The sequence below is a fragment of the Rhineura floridana genome, chromosome 9 (genome assembly GCF_030035675.1).
Source record: "Rhineura floridana isolate rRhiFlo1 chromosome 9, rRhiFlo1.hap2, whole genome shotgun sequence".
In the NCBI taxonomy this organism is placed as follows: domain Eukaryota; kingdom Metazoa; phylum Chordata; class Lepidosauria; order Squamata; family Rhineuridae; genus Rhineura; species Rhineura floridana.
In genome coordinates, this window is record NC_084488.1 from 104,038,441 (window position 1) to 104,058,365 (window position 19,925).

Here is a 19,925-nt window from a genome sequence, read left to right on the forward strand (position 1 = left end):
CTTAACTTTCAAAGATATTGGAATCCAAAGTAGAGCCTTATCTGGCAACCTAAGGACTCATATGGGAGACGAACTACCATTTTAAGATGGTCCTTAAAATGGTGGCAAGGATGAGGGTTCTTTTGTTCTGCCTGCTCCCTCAAACATACACCCATTACTCTTCCTTCAGGTAAATTTAAGGCTACAATCCTAGGCACACTTTCTTGGGTAGAAGCCCCCATGAACACAGTGACATTTACTTCTGAGGGAACATACAAAGAATCATGTTGTACGTCACCTAGCCTAGCCCACCCTCAGGTCCTATCAGCAAATGACTATTTTCAGCTTCAGCAGACTATAAGGAGAGCAAATTTGAAGGAGTTTTTGTTTTGTTTTTCCTGTGGATTTATTATGTGGCCCTACTCACTTGCCTAGGGCAGTTCATGAAGAAATAATCACTGGTACAGGCACTGTAATGTAACCACAGCGAAATCTCTTTTAATAGATATTTTGTTCACACAGTTTGACTGACAGAAAAATGAGCAGCACAAAAACTATCACTAGGGTTTGAATTCTCCTTCAAGATTTTTAACTTCCATTTGGAATGTCTGCAGTATTAAAAGTTATTCCCACCCCCTCCTTCTCAGTCATCATCTGTAAGTGGTGTAAACGGAAATGAAAAGCCAACTACTGAACAACATATCAGCAAACTGTTTGATTTGTAAATGGGAGAAAACAAACATAAAAATAAAACAGACTGTCAAAGATATGTTTTCAAGTTACTATCAGCTAAGCAAGTAAAATTTTAGATAACCCTGATGCAAAATTTGATGCCTTTTTATTATTATTATTATGTATGTAACATTTACACTTAATGCATGTTAAAGTAGCATGAAATGAAGGAATTACCCATTTCCAGCATGAATTACTTGATTAAAAAGGAGAGAGAGAGAGAGAGAGACAGAGAGAGAGAAAGAGAGAGAAAGAGAAAGAGAAAGAGAGAGAGAGAGAGAGAGAGAGAGAGAGAGAGAGAGAGACTACTTTAAATACAGACTTGTTGAATAAATCAGCAACACTACACTAGTTAATTACAAACTTGGTTAGCGAAAGAAACCTGGAGATATTTATAATATAATAAATTTATAACAGCCTCTTAATTTGCTAGTAATTTGGAATATTTGTTTTGCTGACAGAGGGCTGCATCATATATCAATCCCATAAAGGTCCTTGCACAGAAAATTTACCAAATTCTACCATCAAAATAACTAGTTGTTCAGGTGCTTTCAGACAGGGGCAAATAGAACTTCACCCGAACTTGCTCTGGATCCCAATAATTAGGATTCTGTTAATCACCTAAAAATATATAAACATAATTGTGATTAACAAAAGAGGTTTTTATTTTACTAGCAAAATGTTTCAACTTCTGCCTTCATCAGCTGCTAACATAAATACTGTTACCAAGGTGGCAGTTATAGAGCTTTGAGGATAGAATGCTCAGAGGGGCTTCATTTGCAGAAGATACCTGATGTTTGAACTGTCCTCTAGGTTAAGGCCATGTGGTACCAATGTGTCCAGGGAGTATATCCAGAAGTTCTTCCTTTTATTCAATGCTGTTGGATCTGTTGGTATTTCTATAGCTGTTACTGATAAGTACAACAGGCTGGGGCCCTCAGTGCAGTGTTGTTCCACTTTTTCAGTCAAGATTGCCATTTTGTGGATTCTGAAGCTTGTGCGTAGCTCAGTTGTAGTTTTTCCTACATATTGGATATGACATCATGTATATATCATGCACACACCAGGATGTCAAACCAGTTGGCCTTAACCTAGAGGAGTGTACAAACATCACTTAGCTTCTGCAAATGAAGCCCCTCTGAGCATTCCATCCTCAAAGCTCTATAACTGCCATCTTTGTCAATCACAATTAATTTGGATTTACCCTTGAAAGGGTAAATCCAGATTAAATGGAGGAAAAAATGGGCTGGCATACTGATTATAATAATGTCATGTGGATGCTGCGAAAAACTTGCATGCATGCCAATCCTACAATAATCACTTATCAGGAAGCTCCCTTGATCCTGTATGAAATCAATCATCAGGTTTGGATTTTAGAGATACTTTGCTTTTATAGCACTATGTTTCCAGCCCTCATGTTTGTGAATAAATGCTTGATCCTAGGTCAGCTATGACTGAAAAAAACTGCTATGTTGATGAACTCAAGCTGTAATGCATGTTCACATAGATTTCAACCCCCCCAGCATAATGTCCTCATTTTCCTTCTGCCACAATTGTGATACAACTGTGTAAGAACTGAGACTCTCATGATAAAATACACACAAACAATGGGATATTGGTTCTATTTTTGTTTTAAGTTTGAAGCACTGTGTAGTTTTTGAACTCAAAGTCAGAGTAAGGCTAAAAGCTCCAAAGCAGAATGTAGAAATCTAGGAATCTTTATAAAAGTAATTTCTGCATGCCTTTCACAATATAATAAGGGGGAGGGAGGGAGAGAGAGAGAGAGAGAGAGAGAGAGAAATGGAACAAAACTATTGTTGTCTGAACAACTCAAGGTCAAACTGTGGTTTCTGTCTTGTTTAGGTAAGCCATAGTTCACTGACATCTCTTGACTGAGATGAAACAGCAAGCTGTAACATCAACAGAAGCAGAATCTTCCAATCTCCTCCTCATGGACATACCAGAAGAGGAGAAGGGACGGAGGACAGGTTTTAGGAGGGCCTAAACAATGGTTATGTCCAAACAAGGACATCATTTCATAAACAAATACTTTTCACTATTCACTAGGGGCAGTTGCAATGCGGTTCACCAAATGTTCGTCTGAGTTGCCAGGTTGACTTTAAGCTATTTGATAGAGTGATTATAAACACTGCGACATAAGAGCTGGATGAAAATCAATCTAGCTGCATGGCCGAGTGATCAGATGACTGTTTTGCCATGTGGCAAGCAGTAATGTACAATGAATGTTCCATGTGGCCAGGGACCATTGTCAGTCAAGTCAGTCTGCTTCCATTAAACCTTATTTATCATGTAATCTTTTCTTCTATTCCTATCCAATCTTAACGTTTGCCCCCATTTCCTTTTCCTTTCAGTTTTCTATCTTGTTCTGACCTGCTCATGCACATCAGGGTGCTTTATTTCCCTCTATTCCCCTCAAGAGTCAAAGGTATTACAAAACCAGGCAGCATTATGTTCTAGATCTCACAGTTTCAGATTTGTTAGCTATGCATGCATATCTGGCACAAAATCCTTAAGAACAAGGATCGATAAAACAATATTTTGCAAAACTGAATGTCAGAAGACCAACCTCCAGTCATTAGTCAGTTCTGCTATTTTCCTCAGTAGCTTATTACCGTTAATATAGAAACATAGTAACCTTTCAGTCATTTAATCCCTTACCTCTTGAAGAACCCTCTTCACTTTCAGAAGTAATGCTTTAACAGCTGTACAGTCTTGCATCATCAATCGGAAGGGCAAAGATTCCATCCCTCCACCTTCTTCCATGGCTGTAAAAGGCCACTCCACAGATGGGTTGCTGGCTAGCTGGCTAGGGCGAGGGCACCTCACTTCTCCTCGATCCACCTCCTTTGATAACTTGAGAGACAGATTCCTGTCAAGATATAATTTAAAAGCATTAGCCAACAATACTAATGTTTTTATGAGAGGATGCTGTAATTTAAATCAGCCGTCCTCAACATTTTCAGATCTGGATCACCCATAACTAGAGATGGAAGGATCTGTAAATGTCGGTTCTCTCAGTTTCTCATTTTTTCAATCTTAAATTCAGTTCTCATTTCTGTGTTGAGAGACAGGACTGTGCATCTTCAGACTGGGGTGGGGAGGGGTATACCAATTTGACTGGACCTTTGCATTAAGAAAAGAAAGCAACACCTCCCTGTCTGCAGGGAGCTTTTAATGGAAAGGGATATTTGCAGATGTGATTTTGCCATGCACCCTTTTTTTCAATTACCAGAGACTAAAATTACAATTACCATGGGGGGGGGTCACAATTTTTTTTGAGCTTACAAAGGGGGTCCCGTACTCATAAAGGTTGGGAAGCACTGGCCTAATATATATATTTTTGTAACCGAAGAACTGCACTGCAAAATCTGGTTAAGTGCAAACTTTTTGAAGGATTACTGGGTTTTGGTTCTCATATTGTTTTGGAACATGCAAACCTGATACATTTGGCTTTAAATGTGAACTGAATCAAATTTCTCCCCCATCTATACACATAACCCAACATGTCTTAAACCCCTATATTAAAACCAAGGTGCTGTACAGCGTATAACACAACCAGGCTTGCATTCTGTAAAAAAAAAATGCATGAGGAGAGGAAAGAAGAGGAGGGTGAGCAAGGGAAGATAATGAAGGAAGAGAATAACAAAGTTAACATCTCAGTGAATCAGGGAAACCTGGAAAACAATGACATGTTCTAGATGCTTTTTAAAGTGTGTGAGGGCCAATGAGTTCCAAAATGACTATAATAAGGGAAAGTGGGTATAGAAGTGAGTATAATGTGAAAAGGAGAAACATGATAATATTTATGAGCAAGAAAGATGAGACGAGCTACAGAGTGAATAGATATCAGTGACTAAAGGATCGCCAACAAAGGGGAATATAATCAAGTCTTGATAAAATAATAGATGGGAGCCACTTTTCTTTTTCTTTTCTTTTTTTTTGTAATTATATATGTCTTTTTGTCCCGTTCTTCCTTCCCAGTTTCCTCCTAATCATTAACTACACATCCTATAATTCCACTCTATCTTGCCATTCCCCAGGAAATGCAGACCACTGGTTGTGTTCACTGGTGTGACTGAATGTAGGTTGCCTGTGACCTTCTATCTGAAGACCAATTATTTAAGTAAAGTGAATATGTAATTGACTCTATTACGTGACAAGAGGAAACATCAGTGCAGATAAAAGTTTTGATCAAGGAGACATGAAAAATCTAGAGAAGATCCCAACTCAATTTGCTAGAACTTCAAAGAGCACAACACAATCCCTTTACATACTCTAAAATATATCCCTATGCTTTATGTCCTTAAAACTCAGCACCATGTAAGTCATGGGCAAGAGGAGAAAAATACCAGGGAGACAAGAACTATGTATGGCTCCTAGGAGGAAAGGTGGGTTATAAGTGAAATAATAAATAAAAATTAAATAAGTGCCAATTCTTGATCAGCAGTCCTTAATTCAATCTTTCATTGCACATTTTCCCCTGTGATCCTCAACAACATGTATATTAACTATGTTTCTGTACTCCAATTATAGTGTGGCAGTGTTGCAAGTATAGTTTATTAGAACTAAGACAATTAAACTAAAAAAATCCTGAAAATCTTGTGTCAGTTACATTTAATTATATGTCATCATTTGTATATCCTCGCTACTGTGGTTCTATATTTTACATTTTTTTGGGGGGGGGAGAGGTAATGCCTACACACAGTTGCATAAGCAGGGGAAATATCTCAGAATTAAAGACAGCTGCATGGATTATTTTCTCAGATTTAAAGCTCACTGTGAAACCCATACTGCAGTGGGTTGTGGTAGGTTTTATACATATATTCTAGAGAGGAGAGATCAGTATTCACTAATGATAGTGCAAAGCAACACTTTCTTGTGAGAACCCCAAAACACACACATACAAGAAACATACAATTGACAAAATGACATAAATAAATACAAGAGTTTGAACATATTTTAACCATTGACTTAACTGATCCTGGGTTATCAACAAAGTCTAGGTGGAGAAATCTACTTCTGAGATATATCATAACTTGAAGATGTATCAAATTCTCCCAGAATGGTATCATGGGATCATTTATATTTTGCCACCAGTTGGGGGGCATATTCAGAAGAAACTTTCACCATCACACCAGGATATCTCAGATTGTGGGTAAGGAAGGACACCTTGGAGGATTGCACGACTCTTGCAATGTAGCCTAAAATTCTCCATATCAGGCTATTAATTGATATTACCATCAGAGGCACTTCTTTGGGTGCCCATGCTGTAGTTGGGTAGCCACTTACACATTGCCTACAAAGAGAAAATGAATCGTGCAAAAAGAGAAGTGGGTGTGTATTTGCATCGTATTTGCATATGTGAATGCATATGTATAGATACTAATTTAGAAATAATTGCTGTAATTTAAAAAGAAATACAATACATCTCAATACATTAGGGGAGACATTGACCAAGTTACTTGTGTGTTTGCTCAGTCTGCTATTCAGATGTTAACTATTGATAGGCAACTCTAAGGCCCCTGATCTCCCTTCTTAAGGTTCTTTTGACAGCAGTTCAAATAGAGGAGTCTCTTCTGTAAAGTAAGACAAATGTCCACCCTACATTGTACTTCCAATCCATTCTCTCTCTCTCTCTCCCTCATCGCACCAAGAGCTGGATGAATGAGTGTTAACTTAATAAGAAGTGTATTTATTATCTCCAAAGAACTTTCAAATCAAAGGGCTATACAAAAGATAAAATCAGAGTAAGACCCTGCCCACATGCTTACAAGCTACTTTGTTTGTTATCACAACTTAAATACAAACCAACTAAACAACTGAAGTCAGGTCATCACAATTAAATCAAAACTATAGACAAGGGGAAGGCAATGGCAAACCACCTCAGAATACCGCTTACCATTAAAATTCTATTCATAGGGTCGCCATAAGTCAGGATCGACTTGAAGGCGTCCATTTCAATTTTTGCATAGACAACAGCAAGGTGATCCACCAAACCAGTCTTCACAGAAAATATTATGCTAAACCTCACCATTCTTGAATCTGAGTGGCATATGTTTGCAGATTACCTCTGTGAATGAACCACAAATAATATGTCAACTAAGACATGTGGGGTTAAGAAAGGCCACATGCAACATTTGGATCAGCCAATTAGCAGACTCTGCAGCATTCTCAAGTGCTGGTGTAAATCAACAGATTTGTAAATCATACAGATTTGTTGACATGGTTTGAATGAACAATTTGCATTTGTAACACTTTTCTGGCACTATGTCAGAGTCTGGGCAAAACAAATTTCAGGTTTAAAATCATCTATACTTATGCTGTTTCTTCATATGCGCAGGGGTGATCCAAAACTCCATATATACTACGATGATTACAAACACAGTGTTCTCTGTGGCCAACAGCTGTCTGAAGGTGTCCTGCATGTTTGCAATGAGGAAGGGCAGCAGTTTGTAGTCTCTTTCTATGCAGGCCCAGTTCACTAACCATGTGGTGCAAACATGTTCATGTTTGTTATTATGTGCCTCCAAGTTGATCACAATTTATGGCGACCCTATGAATCAGTGACCTCCAAGAGCATCTGTCATGAACCACCCTGTTCAGAGCTTGCAGGTTCAGGCCTGTGGCTTCCTTTATGGAATCAAGCCATCTCTTGTTTGGCCTTCCTCTTTTTCTACTCCCTTCTGTTTTTCCCAGCATTATTGTCTTTTCTAGTGAATCATGTCTTCTCATGATGTGTCCAAAGTATGATAACCTCAGTTTCATCATTTTAGCTTCTAGTGACAGTTCTGGTTTAATTTGTTCTAACACCCAATTATTTGTCTTTTTCACAGTCCAGTAGGGCATAATCCCAAGCACGTATGCATAGAATTGCAGCCTTCAAGTTGAATGAGAACCAGGATAGAACAGAAGATGTAAACAGGAATGGTCTTTTGAGAAAGATTCCAAGTTAAAGGAAACACCAGGTCAAATCTCACATCAGCCAGGAGCTCACTAAACAACCTCACTCTGTGGAATATGGGGCTAATACTGTCTTACTTAACTTAAGAGAGTTATTGAAAGGGTCACTGAATGTGAAATTTCTTCACTCTAAGCATCATGTATATGGGTTATTAGTATTGTTGTCATTATTATTACAGAGTATAGCACACCAATGGCCTCAGAATTTAATCAGGTCATCACTACATCCACAGAGAACAGTCTTATGTGATATTTGATATTTGTGTGGCTATTATATTATTAATAGGCCTCAGTTCTTTTGCTGTGGAATCCTCTCTTCTCATTCTCCCTCGTAGGTCTTTGGATTTCCATAATACTAAATTTGATTGAAGCCAATTTACATTCTGATCCAGAAACCAATTCAAGTTCAGTTTATGGTGATTTCATTCCACTGACTGAATTCAATGGAGCCAAATCAAGGCAAGTCCAAATAACCAAGGCTAACTGGCTTGTGTATCAGCCTTCCTAGCTCTCCACATCTCCCTTTTTGTTAACAGCTAATACTCTGAAAATGTGTATGGCAGACAGGCTAGATGATTAAAATGCATAGTATGGGGGAAGGTGCATGTTATTTGACATTTTACAGCTTTTAGCACTGAGCATCATTTATTGCCAATTTTCATGCTGTGACTTTTCAAAGTCATCTCTGAGGGGAAATCAGGTTAAAAAAGAAGAATATGCATGCATGCATGTGCGTGCGTACACATACATACACTCTATAATGGCCCAAGCAAGAGGTGTTTGTAAAAGGTTGCATAGTTTTCCACCCATTAATAAAATCCTCCTGCAATCAAAGGCTTTGGAAACTTTTTTCTCATGCACACAGCCAGCAGAATTTCAAATTAAAATATCTTAACAGCCAAAATGAAACAACTGTGATGAGCATCATAGAAATCTTTTCCATTCCCTGAAAGTTCACAGCCTTACTCTACAGCTTCAGCTTCCCACCCCTCCCAGTGCTTTCCTGCTTCAACCACTTTGAATATCAACACTATAGGGGTTATTATGTCATTTAATCATATAGAGGTAAAAACAGAAATCACACCCTATGAGAATGTGAAATGTCCTACTTCCTCCCACATCAGAGGCAACTCAGGCTGGAAGACAGGCAGCAGACAACAATGTTGTTAATCTTAAAAACATAAGAAGGGCTCTGCTGGATTGGACCAGCAGGCCTATCTATTGCACCATCCTGTTCTCACCATGGCCAACCGAATGCCTATGAGAAGCTTACAAGCAAGAGCTGAGTGCAAGAAGACTCTCCCTGCTTGTGATTCCCACCAACTGGTAGTCAGAGGCAAACTGCCAATAACAGTAGAGGTAGAATATAGCTATCATGGCTAGTAGCCATTGATGACCTTATATCTTCCACGAATTTGCCTCATCCTCTTTTAAAGTCATCCATTCTATGGAATTCATTACTTGTGGGAGTGAATTCCATATATTAACTATGTGCTCTGTGAAGAAGTACTTCCTTTTGTTTATCCTGAATCTTCCGACATTCAGCTTCATTGGAGGGCCCCAAGTTGTAGTATTGTGAGAAAGGGAGAAAAACATTTCCCCTATCAATTTTTTTCACACCATCCACCATTTTATACACCTCTATAATATCTCTTCTTACTTGCCTTTTCGCTAAAATAAAAAGGCCCAAATGTAACCTTTATTCATAGGGAAATAGATCCAACCCCTTGATAGTTTGGGTTGCCCTTTTCTGAAACCTTTCCAACTTTACAATATCCTTCTTGAGGTGCAGCTATGAGCACGTTATTCAGTTTTCAAAGTGTGGTCACAGCACATGTTTGAATAATGACAATATGATTTTGGCAGTTTTCTTTTCAGTCCTTTTTCTACCAATCCCTAATGTGGAATTTGCCTTTTTCACAGATATTACACAGTGGGTCAACATCGTCATCAAGCTATCCACTATGATGCAAAGATCCTATTCCTAGTCAGTGGCTGCCAATTTAGTCCTTATAAGTGTGTGTATCTGTGAAGTTTTTTTGTTGTTGTTGTTGCTTCAAAAAGCAGGACTCTCCCTGACGAGGTGCACCTGGCACCAACACTGTTATCTTTTTGGCGCCAGGTCATGACTTTCCTCTTCTCCCAGGCATTTTAGTATGTGTTTTTAAAATGTTTTTATATTGTTTTGAATTTTAAAATTGTGTTTTAAATTGTTTTTAAAATATGTTTTTAAATTGTTTATTTGTTTTAATGTTTTTGATTGCTGTAAACCGCCCAGAGAGCTTCGGCTATGGAGCAGTATACAAGTGCAATAAATAAATAAATAAATTTACACTTTTTCTTTTGACATTTTATTGCTCATTCACCGAGTTGGGATATATATCTTTTTAGAGCTCCCCACAATCCCTATTTGTGTTGCTCAGAGGCACATGTTACCAAATTCTTCCAAGCTACACAGTAAGTGGATTGCATTGTGAAAGACCAATCCAAATTGTGTTTGTAGGGCAGTACAAGAGAGGAGGTCAGTTCTCCTGCTCCCCTGGTGCATTCACTATAGCTGCGTAATTTCCCAGTTTTTTAAAAGTTTGATAGAAATATCTGTTGGCTATAGGTACGTTCTTAAACAGTAAGGTTTTTTAGCCTATTAATGAATTTCTCTGCTTTTTAATCCAGGAGGTAAGAAATGGGATCCTGTGCATGTTTGCTGATAATGGATTGATCATTTGCATGCTTATTGAGTTCAGTGGGATTTACTCCCCTGCAAACATGGTTAGGATAGGTAAAACTGACCATGGGGGGAGGAAGTGGAAGGGAAGGAGGAGGAGGGGGAAGGAGGGGATTGGAAGGGAATGAGGGGAAGGGAGGAGTGAAGGAACGGGGAGGGAAGGGGCAAGAGGGAGGGCATAGGAGGGAGGAGGTGGGGAGGGCAGGTTTGATCATTTGCATTCTTTTTGAGTTCAGTTGGATTTACTCTTGTGAAATCATACTTACAATAGGTGAAACTGACTTGGGGGAGGGGCAAGAAGGGGAGGAGGAGGGCAGCAAGGGGAGGGGGAGGAGATTGGATGGGTGAGCACTGGGCAGAGGGCAAGAACCTTTCCTTTCCAAAAGGAAAACATTGTGAACAGTATCATTCTTTCTCAGGGTTTCCCCACCTTTTTATTCTATAGCAGGAGCATGTAGTCTCCCACCCAAATTTAAACCAAAGCTGTCCCTGGCCACATCTACACCTAGGGCCGGCTCCAGGCATGCAGGGGCCCTTGGGCATCAGCCTGCCCCGGGCCCCTCCACTCCCCTTCCGCGATCCGCGGCAGGTGCCGCACCGCGGATTGCAGGACAGGAGCTTCCGAGCCGCCCGCCACCCCCCTGCCTTCACCTACCTTTCTCTGCTGTTTTTTGCAGCTGCACGCACTGCGCGCACAGAGTTGCCATCAATCAAGATGGCGGCTGAGGTTTCCATAAGGGGATGAAGCCTCTGCCACCATCTTGGTTGATGGCACGCAGCGCATGCATTGCTGCCATCAACGAAGATGGCAGCAGAGGTTTCAGCCCCTTAAAGAAACCTCGGCCACCATCTTGATTGATGGAAACCCTGCACGCACTGCAAAAAACAGCAGAGAAAAAGGTAGGTGAAGCGGGAGAATGGCAGGCGGCTCAGAAGCTCCTCCTGTCCCGCGATCCGCGGCTCCTGCCACGGATCACAGAAGGGGAGCGGAGGGCCCCTTAGGGGCCCCTCAGGGGCTCCTATAGCTCTGGGGTCCTTGGGCCAGTGCCCCACCTGGCCGCCCTTTAGAACCGGCCCTGTCCACACCAGACTTTTATTTCACTTTAGACAATGATGGCTTCCCTCAAAGAATCCTGGGAAGAGTAGTTAGTGAAGGGTACTGAGAATTGCTAGGAGATGCCCTATTCCCCTCACAGAGCTCCAAACAGAGCAACTGACTGTTAAATCACTCTGGCCACTGGAGCTCTGTCAGGGAAATAGGAGTCTCCTCTTAGCATCCTTCACAAACTACACTTCCCAGGATTATTTGGGGGAAGCCATGACTGTCTAAAGTGAAATAAAGGTCTGGTTTATTTGCATGATTAGGCAAGCCAAGCAGCTGAGATTCTGGCTTTTGGAACACTGACAGCTGGTTCTTACTGAGCATGCCCTGCCTTATCATTTGAGTCCAATGCTAAATTCCTTAAACTAATTAAAAATCAGCCAGTCATTTTTTTAACTTTAAAACTTGGGGGCAAGGTCAGCAATAGAATTACAGGTACTCTGTGAACATGCCTGATTTTTAATTAATTTGAACAAATTATGAGAACTCTGACAGAAAAAAGTCCAAAAGGGATCTGGTTTTTCTCTCTCTCTTTTTACACTTTGAACTCTCGATTCTCTCTGACTGTTTTGGGTATTGACATGAAAACTTAGAGGTTTGTTAAGCAAGCATTTCTGAGTTCAGGACTATATGTTTTGTAAGGTTCTGTTTTAAAATGAGCTTATGGGAAGCATCTGAATTGCATGGGAGTGGTATTTTCAATTTAACATTGTGGAATGTGAAAAATCCATGTTGACTATAGCTTACAGCCACTCTCCTGGCTGTATAATCATTTATAAACCTTCAGGTGACTGCCGCAAAACCCCAACAATGGTCTGACAACAGCCTTCTTCACAGATTCAATGAATGCATTGGGATGGGTAGGAAGCAGGACTTGTATGCCTCTGGCTTTCATACATGCAGCTAAAGGTGCAAATTGAACACCACACACATACAATTGTGCATGTGTTGACTCAGTTAATGTAATTGGAAACTCTGGAAAAGGCGGGGTCCCAGATTTTATGCATAGTTGTATGCATGCAAGGCTCTATATACACCTATGTTGGAATGCATGCAAGTTGAGGTTGTTGCCTGTCACCATGATACTCCTCTCCCTTTCACACATGACTTTCTGTGTGTGCCTAGAGAACATATGGTGAAGTATGTGCCTGAAGCCATTTAACATTGCCTCCAATGTAGAACATTTTGCAGTATTCAGTACTGCTACATGCTCCCCACTTTTGAACAGTGAGAAGTATTATGGCAGAGCATACGGTGAGGCTGTGTTTTTTAAAAACGCGGGAGGGATTTGGGAATATTTATTTATTTATTTATTGTATTTGTATACCGCCCCACAACTGAAGCTCTCTGGGCGGTTTACAGCAAATGAAACCATCAAAAACAAACATACAAATTTAAAACAAATCTTTTGAAAACAATTTAAAACACAATTAAAAAAATTAAAAACAATTTTAAAAACACATGCTAAAATGCCTGGGAGAAGAGGAAAGTCTTGACCTGGCGCCGAAAAGATAACAGTGATGGCACCAGGCACACCTCATCAGGGAGATAATTCCATAATTTGGGGGGCACCACTGAGAAGGCCCTCTCCCTTGTTGCCAGCCTCCCAGCTTCCCTCCAAGAAGGCACCCAGAGGAGGGCCTTAGATGCTGAGCGTAGTGTACGGATGGGTTCGTATCGGGAGAGGCGTTCCATGAGGTATTGTGGTCCCAAGCCGTGTAAGGCTGTATAGGTTAAAACCAGCACCTTGAATCGAGCTCGGAAACATACAGGCAGCCGACTTCCGGGAAGGGTGACTTAGCCTGTGCCTGCTTTTGAGACGGGCTCCTGCCTCAAAAGAAGCTTATTCAGATATATCAGTCAGTTTTTTCTTTTTTTTTTGACTGATTAAACTTCTCCCGGGTAGGGAGAAACGAAGAGATTAACCTCAAAGCCTATTTTTGTTGGGACGACCAGATCTCATTAATTTATGGGACGAGGTCCAGCCGACGAAGGTGGGACGGATTTTCAACAGCAAGCTCTATCTGTTAAAGCGAACGTTCATCTTATCTTCTAAGAGAGAACGCACTAACAGGCAAGCACCCTTCTTTCTATATTTTTCTTTTACTTGACTTAAATTGTTGCTGTTTAAAAGAGATTTGCCAGATTGATCAGTTTTTGACATCTCACTGGGGAGCCATAACTTCTCTCTGCTACGCACTAATTAATAGCTTATCTCTGTTTTTGTTGCAAAAAGCTGTCCTGGATTTGCATTCTAAAGATATACACAGAAGAGGGATTTCTATTCCAGATTTTTATTTTGAAAAATATTATACTGTTTTGAGACTACTCTCTTTTTGGTCTATTTTATTTTGACGAATCTGTTTCTTGACGATTGCCATTAATTGTTTCGATCCTGGGAACTGCATTTTGTTTACTTAACTATTGGAGAGATAAGGCTGTCTGCTCTGTTTATACTGTGATGTCACCAAGTTTGGAGTATTAACCCAATTGTTGCTGAAATAAGAAGTGGTTTTCCTATATTTTTCTTTTAAAATGGCAATTAAGAAAGTGGCTGAAAATCTGGAAATAACTATGTTTCAGAAAATAATGGATGAGATTGAGATAATGAAAATTGAATTGAGTAAAATGAAGCAGGAGATTAAAGATATAAGGGTCCCTGTGAGAGAGGTGACCCTGGAAGGGGTCCCTGTGAGAGAGGAGACCCCGGAGATTGGAACAGGGGTCCCTGTGAGAGAGGAGACCCTGGAGACTGGAATAGGGGTCCCTGTGAGAGAGGAGATCCCGGAGATTGGAACCAACGTGGAACAGGAACAAGATTTGGAGTCTATGGACTTTAGAAATAAAATCTATTGTTTGGAACTCAATGTTATCTCTGAAGAAATGAATGAAGATTCTAGAGATAAAGTTATCAATGGCATGGATAATCTTCTGGACTGGAATGATGTGATGGAGCCCAATATAGAGAAAATCTATGGAATTAACTGCAGCCATGTGACAATGGAAAAACTTTTAAGAGATGACCCAGTGTATTTTGAAAAAAAGAACAGAGATATGATTTTACAGCAGTATTTCAGCAACCTATTCAGAATGGATGGCAAGAAAATATTTGGGATAGAGGTAATTCCCATCAGACTCTTACTATATGACTATGGCTTTGACAGCAAGATTATTATGGAATACTGATAATGGAAGATTGGATATTGAAATTACTGGACTTAACAAGACTACTGAAGATGGAAGATGGAAAATGGAACTAATAGAGATAATAGAACAATGGCTACTGAAATTATTGAACCTAACAGATTCTGATGTGATGGATTAATTGAAATGTTTATTTTGACTATGGTTATGACAATAAGATTATCATAATTAGTAATGAGATGGATTAATCGATATGCTTATCTGGAAAAAAAATTGATAGATATATTTCTTAAAGAATTGAAACCTCTCTTTGACTTTTTGTGGAAAGAATAAAGTAATGTTTATGAGATTTGATGATTAAGTAAGATAACTACTGGAGGAAAGTGATTTTATAATATGACTTAAGAGACAGGATTGTTATATATTATAGACTTATAACTGATTTGATCTTTGACAAATGGGAAGTCAATATTTTACTCTTTATTTTTTATTTTTGTTTTTTTTTTCTTTTTTTCTTTTTGTTTAACTATTTTTGATTTTGTTTTTTGTCTTTGAATGTTTTATGATTTTGTCTTGTATGTTTTATGAAAATCTGAATAAAAATTATTGAAAAAAAAAAAAAGGAAACATACAGGCAGCCAATGCAAGTGGGTCAGAATTGGTTTTATATGTTCGGACCGTCTGGTCCCTGTTACCAATCTGGCCACTGCATTTTGCACCAGCTGCAGTTTCCGAACCATCTTCAAAGGCAAACCCACGTAGAGTGCATTGCAGTAATCTAACTTGGAGGTTACCAGAGCATGGACAACTGAAGCCAGGTTATCCCTGTCCAGATAGGGATGCAGCTGGGCCACCAACCGAAGTTGGTAGAAGGCACTCCGTGCCACCGAGGCTACCTGAGCCTCAAGTGACAGAGATGGTTCTAAGAGAACCCCCAAGAATGTATTCCCAAAGGATCACCTTAAGTTGCCATTTATTTATTTTTTTACCCTTTCCAAAGGAAGCATGAAGCAGAAATAAAATATATGTTGTGTCAAGAGTGTTTGTTGCTTCTTTTCTTAAAAGCAAAACTGTGACCAAAGTCATACACACACCACCACCACCACTACCAGGATTAAAATTTGGTAGAGCCACAGGTACAGCAGACACTTCTAGGGCTACATCAAGCCTATGGGGCAACTAATTGGCCATACCTGCTCTAAGGCACTCAGACTGTGATATGGAACATTTTTGTTTTTTAATGAAACTTCTACTTGTTCCTTATCTGCCTAAGTATTCTTTTGAAGCATCAATGGAACTATAGTCTATTATCATAATGGTCTCATTTGTATTTAATAACAAAATGTCAGCACACATTTCTAGACTCCAAGTGCTGCAATGATGTTTTTGTGATCCAATCTAAAACACAGCTCAAAAAATAAATTAAGTGGAGTCACTGCTAGAGAGAACAGCCTAGGAAAACATTTGTGAGAAGGAATAAACACATTGAAAGAAATGCCTAGACTGGCTTAACAACTGAACAGATAGAGTAGAAAAATCCATATGATCAAGAACAAAAATAAACAAGAAGGACGTATCAGGATGGATGACTCCAATGGAGTCAAGCAAGGGAGAACATGCATCTCACAACAAGCAGGGCTGCTGGTGGTTGCATTTTCCAATTCTATCATCATTACCGAGAAGCACAAATGGCAGACAATGCAAGTCCCCACTCCCTGCTCCCTCCCATCTTTTAACATCCAAATTCACCTTTCAATCTCCCATGTCAAACATGGTGCTTGTTTGCCCAATCCAGGTTCAAAGGCTTTTCTTTCTAGATTTTCACCTTAACATGTTTATCCTGAAATAACTTCTCCTGTTTAGAAGAAATTTCAGGCTGTTCATCCACACATTCTTCCTGACTCTCTTGGTTATTTGGAAACCATCCTGTTTCTCTTTGCAGCTATTATTTATTTAAGTTAGTTAATTTATAGACTTTCAGGTCAGTTTAAAACGAACAAAATTAAAATACAAAAATCTACATCAAACATAATATATTACAAAATAATTAAAACAACCATCCATTAAATGCTTGATGCCAAAAAGTTGTTAATGCTAGCACCAAGTGAACTTCTCTGGGGAAGGAATTCCTTAAATGGGAACCACAACCAAATAAAGCCCCTTTTCTGGTCATAACCTGTCAGGGAACCTTGGGTCTCCTTGGAAGAGAAGCAGAGTAAGCGGGATTCCCCCAACATACTGCTGAACCGCCAGCAACCCTGAGGAACTGCTGGATCCAGGTATCAATGACCCAAGACTGGAGGTATCAACACCAGTTGCCTGGGTTCCTGGCTGACTTTGAGATTACCTCATCACCCCCAGGGCCATAAGAACAGAAGCAATGGTGAACCAGTAGGAGCTGTCTGGTCACTTGCAAACTGCCCAGCTAACTTCACATGAAGCTATTTGGGAGGCAGGAGAAACACATGTAAGTACCCACTTGTATCAAGACCAGGCTGATAGTCAGGAAAGGATGGAACCTCAAGCTCCTATATAAGCTGTTAGCCTGACCTGCTTCACTGCTCAAGCAACAGGGCTCCTTAGAGCTCCAAGCAAAGCCTTCCTAAATTGGAGAAATGGGCATCACTTCCCATACCTCTGGCGGTCAGATCACCAGGAAAAGAGCCTGGTTGATGTCAGTGAAGTCCATCCATCCATCCAAACAAACAAACAAACCTGTGTCACCTACTCAGGGACAAAAAAAGTGGTTATGTCAGGAGCTCCTGATCTTGTCAGAGAGTGATTACTTTCTTTCAATTCAGTTCACATTTCATCAACAGGTAAATTAATTTAAGGTGACAATAATTTCAGAGGAACATCTTTCTGTCTAAATAGGCCCATGTTCTTTAAGTAAACAATTTCCAGTATGGTTTAATTTCCAGTATGGATATTATAGTTCCACTGGTTATCCCCAATTCACTTTGGATTTCAAAGTGAACTGACCTAGTTCACAGTTCCCATACCAATGCTGTTGTGCTTTGGATTTCCCATAACTCTGAATTTTGTGATTCAGTTCTTGGCTCAAAAATGTATTTTAATAAAAATGCATACAACAAAGTGTATGTTAGGGGGAAATTGAATTGAAAAGACAGTGGAAATAAAGGAACAGGTGTCACATTTCCCTACAAATAACCAGCTGTAGGAGAGTCATTTCTAATTGCTGAAGATTCCTCACATTCATAATGTAAGTAATTTGATTAATAAGTGAGGAAGAAAACTGCATCTATAAAAACCTTCCTATTTCACAATCATATAAAAAGGTACGAAGATGTTATTGTTAAAAAAGCTTTTATGTGAAGTCCTCTTTTACGGTCAGTTAAAGAGAAGCATTGATGGATTTGGAGAAATATAAAATACCACTAAATTGTCAATTTGTTTTCAAAAGATTGGAACCTACCATTCATTTTCTCCCTCCAATGGAACAACTTTATAGGTTACATTAGCCTTTGATCATTATTTAACTAAGCATGCCAGGCAGCTTAGCAAATACATTTGGACATTCTGAAATACAACATGCCAAACTTTTCCTACATGCTGCCCACTTCCTCCAGAATTTTTTAATGTGAAAGCTAAATTTTAAGGATGTAAAAAGCTTCACAAAAAAAGCTGCCTTGGGGGTGTGGGGGAGTGGAGGAAGAGGAGCTGCTTTGCATTCATTTTGGCTGGTGATCCAAGTCCAATTCCACTGAAGTCCACAGCTGGAGAGTTTTTTTCATAAGGATTTGCAGCCCCAGTCATCTTTTTAGCTGTTGCTCAGCACAATTTTTTTCCACTTCAAATAATATTGTCCTGGGTGAATGTTCTGCAAGGCAACACTGAGACTAAGGAGGAAGAAACTGACAGACATTGCCATCCCCTAGACTGGTTCTAAGAAAGAAGTCAGGGCAGGTGGGGGCTGGCTGAGGGCAGACTGAGGCTGGTGGGGCTGTGCCCCACTAGCCTTAATATGTTAGCTTCCACTGGCACTAGCTAGTGGACTGAATTCTTTGCCCCTTTGTATTTACCACCAAGAGCCAGTGTGGTGTAGTGGTTAAGGTGTTGGACTACGACCTGGGAGACCAGGGTCAGAATCCCCACACAGCCATGAAGCTCACTGGGTGACCTTGGGCCAGTCACTGCCTCTCAGCCTCAGAGGAAGGCAATGGTAAAACCACCTCTGAATACCGCTTATCATGAAAACCCTATTCATAGGGTCACCATAAGTCGGAATCGACTTGAAGGCAGTCCATTTCCATTTTTTCATTTACCACCTCCACAATGGTGAAAGAGAATGGTGAAATTGCGTAGTCATTTAGCTTTATCACTATTTTTTAGATCTGAGGATTTATTTGCAATCATTTTATTCTGGTTGTACACAACTGCAGGTGCCATTGTTTATGGTAGAGAACGCATACACTTGAAACTGAATACATATTAACCCAAGTAAACAATGCAAACAGTGTCATTATTTTCATGAGTGTTGACAATAATTTAAATAGCAAAGAGAATTACATGCATTGAGTTTTTTTAAAATAATCAAGCTCATCATTTTATTCATTTCAAAAGCATTCTTTAAATATTTATTTATTATTCAATGTGTATTCCACAAACCTGAATGTCAAGATGCAACTCCAAAGACAGGAGCAAATCCAGACTGTGAGCCTGAGTCTCAAGTGGGACTACAATCCTATCAACCAAGCAGTATCCCTACATCAAGGACACCCTTATTCCAAATGAAGTATTCCTATCTTATCTGGAATAAACATGTAAGTGCATATCAATGAATGCAACTGTATGGTAGCAATTCATACTTATGGATCCCACTGGGAGAGCTGTAAATAGTACTGGGAAGCCTGTGAGCCTAGTCTCCTCTGACAAGGAACCCAAATATGTTTTTGTGTGCGTGTGTGCACGATTCTATTTCTACTCAGCACACAGACACATACCCCCCCCGCAGTTCCTTACAATAAACAGTCCCAGTCCTCCTTTTTTTCCTATTCTTAGTTCCCTCTGTCCTTACCTTCTCCGGTTATTTAGACTGTACTGTCACAGAACAGCAACAATGTCACTTCTTTTAGGGTACCTGGCACAATGTGGAGGTGAGCCTGGCTGGGAGTCCAGAGTCTGTGAGTTCAAATCCTTGCTCGTGTCTCCTGGTTGTCAAGGGCCAGCTCAAGATCACCCCCACAATGAGTGGCTCAGGGGTTACGTGTCCTGCCACCTGTGCGGCCGTGGGCAAGCTGC

At 39.9% G+C, this 19,925-nt stretch overlaps 1 protein-coding gene across 4 annotated transcripts in view; it reads right to left on the minus strand.

Moving 5' to 3' along the window:
* The window catches only part of LOC133363717 (serine-rich coiled-coil domain-containing protein 1-like), a 708,122-nt gene that overhangs the window by 266,441 nt on the left and 421,756 nt on the right, over window positions 1–19,925 (minus strand). For 3 of the 4 annotated variants that reach the window (XM_061583020.1, XM_061583019.1, XM_061583021.1), the window contains exon 6: window positions 3,391–3,601. In XM_061583020.1, coding sequence (XP_061439004.1) covers window positions 3,391–3,601 — 211 coding nt within the window. Of the gene's footprint in view, window positions 1–824; window positions 1,333–3,390; window positions 3,602–19,925 lie in introns of those variants that run through there. The other variant, XM_061583022.1, reaches the window with a different exon arrangement.